Source organism: Labrus bergylta, chromosome 2 (genome assembly GCF_963930695.1).
Source record: "Labrus bergylta chromosome 2, fLabBer1.1, whole genome shotgun sequence".
Taxonomy (NCBI): domain Eukaryota; kingdom Metazoa; phylum Chordata; class Actinopteri; order Labriformes; family Labridae; genus Labrus; species Labrus bergylta.
The window spans coordinates 25773473-25783814 of NC_089196.1; the positions used below are offsets into that span (position 1 = coordinate 25773473).

At 38.9% G+C, this 10342-nt stretch overlaps 1 protein-coding gene across 1 annotated transcript; it reads left to right on the forward strand.

Annotated features, from left to right (window-relative positions):
* The first annotated feature begins 1014 nt into the window (after window positions 1-1014).
* Window positions 1015-7397, forward strand: elovl7a (ELOVL fatty acid elongase 7a). The gene is made up of 8 exons (XM_020648330.3): window positions 1015-1151; window positions 3275-3358; window positions 3452-3642; window positions 4800-4880; window positions 4992-5048; window positions 5142-5247; window positions 5341-5477; window positions 5980-7397. The coding sequence occupies exons 2-8, from the start codon at window positions 3295-3297 to the stop codon at window positions 6226-6228; spliced, it is 885 nt and encodes a 294-aa protein (XP_020503986.1). The 5' UTR covers window positions 1015-1151; window positions 3275-3294; the 3' UTR covers window positions 6229-7397.
* Window positions 7398-10342: the final 2945 nt, after the last annotated feature.

Consider the following 10342-nt stretch of genomic DNA (forward strand, 5'->3'; position numbering starts at 1 on the left):
CTTAGTCATCAAACATATTGGAGACAAATAAACATTATCTTCTTTAAGATTATGAAGTTGGGGGATGACATGGATCTATATACGTTAGTCAAATAAGGAAAGCAAGAAGACCATAAGATACAAAGGGTATACAGACACGTTATTAGCACTGACACATCTGTTATAATGCTGATGCTCAGAACACTTGAAAATGTCCTCGAGGTTTTGGTTAAAGGGACATTTAAAGGAGTTTAGACAAATATGTGTTAGCGTATTAAACAGTGTTTCTGCAGCTGAGTGGAGGAGAGACTTCCACACATGGGAGTAACCAGGCTCTCAGAAACGCACATTGTGTTGTTGTCATTCTTTGCTAAGCAAACATCTCTATTCTAAATTAACATCTCTTTAGAAAGCTCTGTTGTCAGTCCTGCCTGAAACTAGCGAGGAGTAAAACTGAAACCTTTCCCTCAGTCCAAGCCCATCACAGTGTTACATAATGTTTTTGTTACCATGGGAACTCTCGAACCTGAATTGGGGCTTCAGAAGGCCCCTCAAAGTTCTTATCAATAACAATATCGTATTGCACTAAGGATGCTAGAATGAGTATGGACACTATAATAATGCAGGATAATGTGTCTGTTCATCTGATCTTATAATGAACTAGTCAGCTCGCTGTTTCCCATGTAACCTGAAGTGTCTTGTATTGTTCTGATCTTTTCTCTGACAATAAAAAAGCTCAAACTCACATTTTCACCTACCTGAGTAATCTACCTGTGGATTTATTGAGTTTGTTTGGGGGAAAAAAAAAACTGCACTTGTTGCCCTGCCCTTTTTTTTTCTAATGAAACCAAACAGTTATTGTCTGCCAGCAGAGATATCCTTCATAGTTGCGAAATCTTTGCATTTTTCCGATGAGGCATCAGTCAAGCATTGAAACTTCAAGCATTGTCGGGCAAAAACTGGCCAATCAGAGAACAAGGAGTTGTGGTTTCAGCGCAGATCCCGCCCCCCGGCGGCCTCCATAAGTCTTGATGAGCGCGCACTATCAGCTCGTAAGCAGTTGGACTCACACCTGTTAAAGTGGAACGGCAGGTGAGCCGGGGGATTTGATACAAAGCGTTTCCGGAACAAGAGGGGTTTCATTGATTATCAGCGGTAGCAGCAAAAAAAAGGTTGGTAAAAAGACTTTTAAATTGCATGTATTTCAGTAAAATGATAAGCAAACTCACAAATAAGAAGTTTGTCGACATTAATGTGAGAACACGGGCGCCTCGACGTGAAAGCGTGCCTGTGATTACTGAAACACTTCTCATCACTGTGAGCCTGGTGGTACCTGTTGAACTTGTTTTTCATCAATTGCGTCACCTGTGTCTCATCAACTCAGCCCCTAGTTGAGGAGTGATACGAGTGTGGGAAAGAAAAACTGATATGGGGGCGCAAAGTAAGATAGTCAAATCTTATTTTCGGGCCTTTACAGTCAAACTAACCGGGATTTTATAGTCCACAATAACGTGATCTTTACAAAGTGAGCGTTAAACAAGACCTATAACCTCAAACAGCATCTGCAAACATGGATGATAATAACTTGACCAGTTTAAGTTCTTGAATTAATTGTAAAGTAAATGGGCTGCTTACATTGTAGACACCTATAAATGGCGCAGGTTTCACCACGGGAGTATCAGCCTTGACATCAATATCCCCCGCTATAACGTGAATCGTTAATTGGCAAGTCCAAGCTTGTCATGTCGTCATTAGTGCGCAGGCTCCGTCATTTCACTTAACTTCACCTCTTCATCCTGCAGCCAGACACGCCTAGAAAACCTGTCATGTAGGGTTACGTCCTTTGTACAGTAGGGTAGGCTACACTACATCTTGATGTGTGTGTTAAATTCGTTGAGTTTACCCAATTCCTATCAAATGGGAATACTTCTTTCCAGACAATTTAACCAGAATGTCATATGCGTAAACATCTGGTTTGTGTGGGGAAGTCTCTGAGAGGTTCCCCTTTGTGGTATTTCCTATAGTACAGGCACGTTTCATAAACCAGACAGTCTGGCTGATTGTGAGCTTTCACCTCCTGAAACCAATATCAATGATGCAACTCTGCCATTCATGGCACCATGTCCAGACATTGAAACCGGTTACAGGTCTTTTTTTATAAAGTACAAATGACTACAATCCATTGGATAGCCTATTTTCAATGTCTTCTCCACTGGGAAAATGTGTCCCTTTTGCCTTCTGTTTTGAAAAATGGCAACTTACTGTCACCTTGACAATGTGATTAAACTGTAAACCACTGCATTAGAGCAGTTTTTAAAATGGTCCTTTCACCCTTCTGTGACATTATGAAGTTTATTTAAAGACTTAAGAGTTCTCTGCAAACTCCTGCACTTTTTGTCAGTGGTTAAAGCTTCTCAGATTTCATATTTGGTATCCCATGTTTATTAGTGATGCACAAGTGTTTAAAATATGGCCTTTTTCCCAGTACAACTATGAATGTTTCTTGAATAGATCCCCCCCCCCCCCCCTTCTGTTGTTCTCTCTCTAACAACAGTGGGACACACTGACTGCTACTCATTGTACTCCTCAGACACTCTTGGCTTTGTTTGCCATGCTCAAAGAGTGCCCGAGTGACCCTTTTCTCCTCCACAGTCCAATTTCAGCAATGGCACTGAAGTAATAAGTGTAACTTCAAATTATTTCTGCAGTGGATTAGGGATGTCAAGATTCTAGTACAAAGATCTAAGTTTCATTTCCACTGCAACAAAAATACTACATGCACTTCAGTACAAAAACATTACAGATGTATAATGCAATTAAGACAGGGCTCAATCAGGTGCGGCAGCTTTTGATGACTCATTCTGACTTATTTTTTTAAGCGTCTGTACCTATGATACTACTGATCATTAAAGTAGTAGCTTTAGTGTCAAGTCAACAATATACAAAGTACACAGTGATTGTTTGGTTTGTTTTTTTTAAAACGTGGCATTGAAACACAACTTTATGTCGGGGGCTCTTCAGCTATTTTTTTTAAAGAGTGCCTGTTGTGTAATGTTCAGAAGCTGGGTGACTATAAAGGAAAAACGGGAACTAGTGGCCTTTAGTCTGATCTAAAGTTGTCAAACAGAAAAGTTTGCTTTCAGTCTGTTTCCACTTTCCAAATTCAGTGTTTTTAATCACCCATTGAATATGTGAGCAAACTTGGCTGAATCATAGAATCTGCATGGCTTCTTATCCAAATTCTAGTGGTTCCGAGCTGACTTCTTAACCTGTACCTAATGCGTTTACCTTCTAGGTGAACGGCTCTAGTCCAAAATGGAATTTGATCGTATAAAGTCATCGGCTGCCCTCATATATGAAGAGTTCATCCAAAACGCAGGTGAGTCTTGAAACACTCAAAGAAAAGAAGAAGCATTCAAAATGACTCCTTGTCATGGTTGTGATTTTAAAACGTTACATTTTCCTCCTTAAGACTCGCGGACAGAGAACTGGCCCCTCATGTCGTCACCTGTCCCCCAAACGATCGTCATCGTGGCATACATTTACTTCGTGACATGCTTGGGGCCACGGATTATGGAGAACCGCAAAGCCTTCGACCTCAAAGGGATTCTCATCGTGTACAATTTTGGTATTGTGGCTCTCTCGGTCTACATGTCCTATGAGGTGAGTGATATGTTGCATTGGTGACAAAGGTTTGCTTCAGACTTTTGCATGCCACCTGCCCATAACTGAGTGAAGAGTATTTGTTTCCTTGTTGGGTTAATTGTCAAAGAAAAGCTGCCATGACACATTCCACAGGCAGTGTTGTGAAACGTGCATGCTCATGGACTTGTTTTATTTTTTTAACTTGACTGTTGGTCTAAGGGTAAACCAGCTCGACAGGTGTACTCTCTTAAAAGTGTTCACTGTGAAATGAATAACATCCGGCGTGACTGAGTCTTCACAAGCGACTGTCTTGTCAACATGTCGTTTTGTTTCATGTTTCAACACTCTTCGTTATGTACTTTACATGAAATGCTAATATTGCAAGGGAGGATTGGATTATTATTTTATTTTTTTGGGGAAATTGTAAAAAGCCACCAGGAGCAAAAGAGAGAAACAATAGTGGTCTGTTCAGATTTGATTACTGAGGTTTCTCCAGTCCTTTTGGCGTCTCATAAAGATGGGAAAAGTTAAGCGTATATGTCTCTTTATAAAATACTGTGAGCCAAGAAGGTAGCTCTGTCTAAATTGCACAAATACATTGGCAATGTTTTTATGCAATTTAAATGGTGTGCAAGACTTTGCATGCAGTTTATTGTAATTGAACTGAACTGGGGCAGACAGAGGAAAAAAGGGAATCAAAGTTGTGTTTGATGGTGACAAGTAAAATGAGAGGGTATGAATAACTGTGAATTAACACTTTACAAGATGTGACTTCGGTGGCAGTCAAACCAAAAGTTCCTCACAGGAGCTTCAACTTATTTGTTTTTTTGCCCCCCCCCCACACAAACCTCATTCTGCTCTTTTGTCTGTAAAATAATATATCACTGGTCCAGAATCTTTCCTGTGAAAATGTGGAGGCTGTGTTTCAACAGTGTGCTGTTATAAAAAAGTATTGTAAAGTAAATCTTCTCTTTGACCTTGTTGCTGTGAAGACTCATCAATATTAATGTTCCATTTCATAACCTAGCTTGAATTTTGAGAGCCCTTCAAGATAAACAGAATTCACTTCTAAAGTGATAAATTTTGGCAGATTTATTTTCAAAAGGTTTTTGAAAATGTGCCTTTTCCCCAATCTATAACTTGTCATTAACATAATTTTGCACATTTGTCCACAGTTTGTCATGTCAGGATGGGGAACAGGATACAACTTCCGCTGCGACCTGGTCGACTACTCCAATTCGCCGCAGGCTGTTAGGGTAAGTCACTTGGTACACATTAGCATGTACTGCAGGATCTTGATGCATTTAAAAGTGTGTGTGTGTGTGTGCATTTTAGAACCAGTGCTAAAATTCCTTTTCCTCCTCTAGATGGCAGCAACATGCTGGCTGTATTACTTCTCCAAGTTCATTGAGATGTTGGACACAGTAAGTCACATGAGTCTTAAAAAAATGTAACTTTTTCTTCCTCTATCCCCCGTTCTGCTGATCTTGACTGGCTTTACTTCTGTCTCTTGGCAGATCTTCTTCGTCCTGAGAAAGAAAAACAGCCAGGTGACATTTCTTCATGTCTACCATCACTCCATCATGCCCTTCACCTGGTGGTTTGGAGTTCGGTTTGCAGCAGGTATGTGTTCTTCCTTGTCATTTTGTAATGCAACATTTTCCATGACAGTTACTTGGCACTTTGTAATGTTATTTAATACTCTTAATTTTTCAGGTGGTTTGGGAACCTTCCACGCCCTGCTGAACTGCATCGTCCATGTCATCATGTACTCGTACTACGGCTTGACTGCTTTGGGCCCCAGCTACCAGAAGTTCCTTTGGTGGAAGAAATATCTCACAACCATCCAGCTGGTAGGTTTAGTTTTACACACAAGGCTCTTTTCTTTGTATACCAAAGGTTCTAAATACATTTAAAGTATTTGCACTTGAGAGGTCTTATTATCTTGTTGATGGCCCTTCTACTGAGATTTGCCTGTTCACGTGGCAACAGCTTTTACAGCAGGGTATTACATTTGCATTTTACAAACAGCCAGCGAGAGAGAAAACTGCAAGTTCAAAGAATCTGCCCTTTTTTCAATACAGGGAATTGTTCAATACAGGCACGGGCGAACGATAATTATTAGGTGACATGGAAGATATGCGTAACGGCTTTCTAAACTCAAGATAATGGTAGTCAAAGTGGTTGACTCCCTCATGAAATGGGAAAGGCACAAACGCTAAACTTTAGAACCTTTAAAACCCAAACAAAGAAATTTAATTAAAGTCTTACTATTTATTCTAAAAGTGCCGTGCCCCTGGGCTCTTCTAGTCTACTTAAATGATTCATATTTACCCTTCCTTCCTCGCTCCCCAGATCCAGTTTGTCATGGTGACCAGCCACATTTCCCAGTATTTCTTCCTGAAGGACTGCCCCTACCAGTTCCCTGTCTTCATCTACATCATTGGTACATACGGCCTGATTTTCCTGTTCCTCTTCCTCAACTTCTGGTACCACGCCTACACCAAGGGAAAGAGGCTGCCTAAAGTGCTGCAGAACCAGACATGGGCACACCACTCCAACGGAGTCATGAATGGGAACGCCAATCATGACAAAGAAGAGTGACGCAGCAGGAGCCGGATCATCGAGGGGTTTCAGGGTTGACCTCATTTACGCAAGAAAACCACAGCAGAGTCTGAGATTCAATCCCAATTTGTTTGGACTTAAATTGCATTTCTACTCGCTATTGCAAAAGACAATCTTTAACTTATGACCAAAGCTATATTTAAAGAGGTTTACTGACCCAAGCTGAAGGGTTTTTAATCTTGTTCTTTTTTGTTTACACTGAAGATAAAGCCTGTTGGGGTTCAGCTATGGAAGTTTCCAATAACTCTCCTAATCATAAACAAAAAAAAAAAAGTGGTTTAAAAATATGTTTCAAATGGACTCTCACTACTCTTTGATTCCATAGCTTCACCTGTAAGACTGTAGTGTAGGACCCTCAGCCTCCCAGTCATACTGAGCCTCCTCTAAACACTTCTAACACGCATCAGTTTTTACCTTTTGTGACTTGATGTTCCTCCTCAGAAGACTTTTGGGAAATCCAGTTTAGGTTTTTAAGAAATATGCACTGATAAGTTTATTTAATTTGACCTTAAATTGTTGGTACAAATGCCCTGTAGTTTAGGTCATTGTTAAAAGGTTGTGTGCATGCAGAACAGGGTGATCACATATCCATGTCCTCTCCTCTATGGCTTGAGTCACAGCCACTGCTGATGGTGCAGAGATTTGGTGTGAAGGACGGTCTTCATACCGTTAAGTCAACACAGTCTCCTATGAAGCACTGGTGTGACGGTGATGCTGGAGAGGAGGGCTAATGCACCACTGTGTGTCTTGTAGAACCCAGAACATGGTTGGAGTTGAACTACTTCCTTACTGAGGTGAATTACACTGTATTTAACAGAACGGCATGATTTGTATGGCTTTTTTTTTTTTTTTTTTTTAGTCAGACACAAACATAAGCAGCCTTACTTGCCCACGTTTCAGTATTTAACTTTGTGCGTTGAAGCGTCTTCAGACGGCGTGAGTCGGGCAGTGTATTGGTCTGGAGCAGTTTTAGATTCAGTTACCATGATCTTAAAGTGAAAAGTGAACGTGACTGAGGACACAGGATCGAGCTTGTCACGACTCAAATCCCTTTATACCAATAATACTGTAACTATGTGAAATGAAATGTTTATTTTGAATTTTTATATGTATTTATACAAAAATAAATGATCATTGTAATTTGAAAATTGCCTTTCTGCATTTCTTTAGGGGGGGGGGAGGGGGTTTGTAAAATGTCCTCTAGTAAACTATTTTCAATTATCAGTTATGTTTACAATAAAGGCCTAAAAACCTAAATATTTACCAAATCTGCATACGTTACTCACTTTAAATAAGTATACTGCTTTTCAAACAACTTTCAGATGACCTGTGTTGCTTTAACATGAAGACCGCTGGATGTCATCATCCAAACATTTCTTAATTCCTCCATTTCCCCTGTTACAAGTCATGACCGGTAGTTTTCTTGCTTTCAACATCGATCTATCCCGAGAGCATATATTTATCTATCCCTGGAGTTGCAAAAGCACTGAAAACTGCTTGACTTGAAGCATGTTGTGGTCTGGCCTTACAAAGTAACAAACTTTTATTTTTTTGTTTGATCACCAGAGGGTTATCCCACTAAAAAAAAAAAAAGAAAAATCACATAATGGGAATACCAGCTCTGTTATTCCAAGAATGACAAAAAGTTGATCTCAAAACAACTGGCAGTCATTCTTCTCATGGGAAAATACTGTAAATATGTCTCCTGGTGGCTGAAGCTGAAGTTTATGTTCTTGCAAAAAATAAAAGCTACTCTTGAGCTGTCAAACATTCTTTTGATAAGTTAAAACTTACACTTTGTTGTTGATCCAAATGCTATTTCTTCAGAATCTCTGGATGAATTTATAGCTTAAAGTCTTGATCGTCATGGACATTTTATTGAAATGTAACTGTGTGTAGTACATGACATATTTTCCGCAAGGCTCTGTAGGAAACATAGTAGTAGAGCACAAACACCTTTTCAAAGTCAATGAAGGCAAAGTGAAACTTAACTTGAATTTGACCTGATATTTACCGGTTTTCCCCAGGTGGTGGTGCTGTTTCATAGACTCTAGAGTAGGTTTACTCTGAATAGTCTCCAGTGCATCATAGTAAAAGTATATGACTACACAACAATATATATAATTCATACCACACTCATGAGTAGCCATGACATCTTTACAATAAATCATCTGCTTTAACATATTATTGAGCAGTAAATGTTTCTATATGTGGATCTCTGTACCTGCTGGATAACAATGGACTGCAGAAACAAACCAAAATGTTTTGCTCTTTTTAGGTTAAAAGCTTGTTTCTCTAAATGTTAAGCGTTCAAAAAACAGAGGATTATATTTTACCTGGTATATGTTTTCTTAGGAAATTCATTTTTTAACCAGTAGAGGAACCTTTTTCATTCTTATTTGAACAGAGGAAATAAATGTGGATCCTGAAAGCTTTGAGAAGTTTTAAAAGTCCTAATTTATAGCCAAAGTGACACAGGAATGACATAAAAACATCACGTTAATGTCCATGAGAATCAAGATCAGATCATACGGAAAATGTGTGAGTGGACCTGAAAAACCTCATCTTACTCACTTTCTGCAAGATGACAAATCTTTCTTGAAGAAGAATGACGTGGCCAAATGTTCAAACCTGCAGAGACCTGTCCACATAGAATCAATATGAATACTAAGACTAATCTGTAGGTTTCTATTTCTAGTAACAATAAATCTCATTCAGCCTCTGTTTTTGAGTTGAAAGATGTCTAAATACATGTTAAAAAAAAAAAAACTTTCAGAGACGATATTATTGTTTTAAAAAAAAACGATTTTTGAATGCATAAATAGATCCACAAATGCGAACACAAATCCGTACACATATTTGTTTTGGAAATGGCATACTATTATTTACATCACATACAAGTTGTAATTCATTTGCAAATCAGTTTGCCACAATAATACCTCCATAACTTTGTAACTTTTTATTGGCAATGTGTAACTTCAATATCAAATCCTCCATGATAAACAAGTTTTATATTTTAGAAATAGATTATTTTATGGTAGGGAAAGTCTGTCTTTAATTCTCCGTCAACCCTGTTTCCACTTCACTCACACAGACGCTCGACATTGAGAGCATACTGACCTGTCTGGTAGAGATATCAGTGGGTCCCTCTGCACTAAATAATTACCTCACCAACCTGCAGAGCTTCTCTCTGAATGATACCCGGCTACACTGAGGAGTAATAATAATACAAATCAGTTTATATTTCCATATAATGTTACTGTGGTGTATTTATGCTGAGACTAAAAATCTGGAGAGATGATATTAGGCAGCAGGACAGCCCAGCCCTCTGGGAGTATGAATGATGGCTCTCCACCATGATGTCTTCCAACATCCCCGGTCTGTCTCCCAGCCTCCCTCGCAGGTCCTTCCCTGGTTTCACTGTTGCAGAGGCCGTGATAGCTGCATGGGTCATTGTCAGGCTGAATGTGTGAGACGCCTCATCACTGCAAATATGTGTAACACGAATGTGGTGAGTCAGCGAGCGTGATTTGTGCCTTCTCGTCAACACAAGATAAACAACAATCACAAAATGTTTAATTTCCTGAACATTTAGTCACATTGTGTTTGTCGCTACAAAGAACACTTTACTGAAATGTGCCTAATGAACAGCAGATGTGGCAACACATTATAATTACAATAATTGTCAACATCTGTCACCTCCATATCTTACAGACTTTCAGACTGAATTCCCTTATGTCTCTTATAAATGCTGGATTATTAAATGTGGGAAATAATTAGATAGATATGTAGATATGTATTTTATTAGAATTTAGATTAAACACTTTACGCTACTGTTAAAGTTAAACTATTTTAAAAAAGGGCTTTATGACAACAAAAATCATGTATTATTGAATTTGATTTTCTCAATTGTACAAAGTTATTGGAGCACTGTTTATAAAAATAAAAAAAAACACCATGACAGCCAAGCAACTGTCAATCAAATCTTTGAATACGCCCACACAGTCCTGATTAAGAAGTTAATCTAAGGTCAAAATTTAAGTTAATTATACATACAGGTATATTTTAAAGCTATACTGTGAGGAATGTTTAG

Excerpts from the sequence above, each read along its gene's own strand:
- elovl7a (XM_020648330.3), top strand. The coding sequence starts at position 3,295 with ATGGAATTTGATCGTATAAAGTCATCGGCTGCCCTCATATATGAAGAG. Across the intron at positions 3,643-4,799 it reads CGGTCTACATGTCCTATGAG|TTTGTCATGTCAGGATGGGG; the intron begins GTGAGTGATATG and ends ATTTGTCCACAG. Across the intron at positions 5,049-5,141 it reads TCATTGAGATGTTGGACACA|ATCTTCTTCGTCCTGAGAAA; the intron begins GTAAGTCACATG and ends GTCTCTTGGCAG.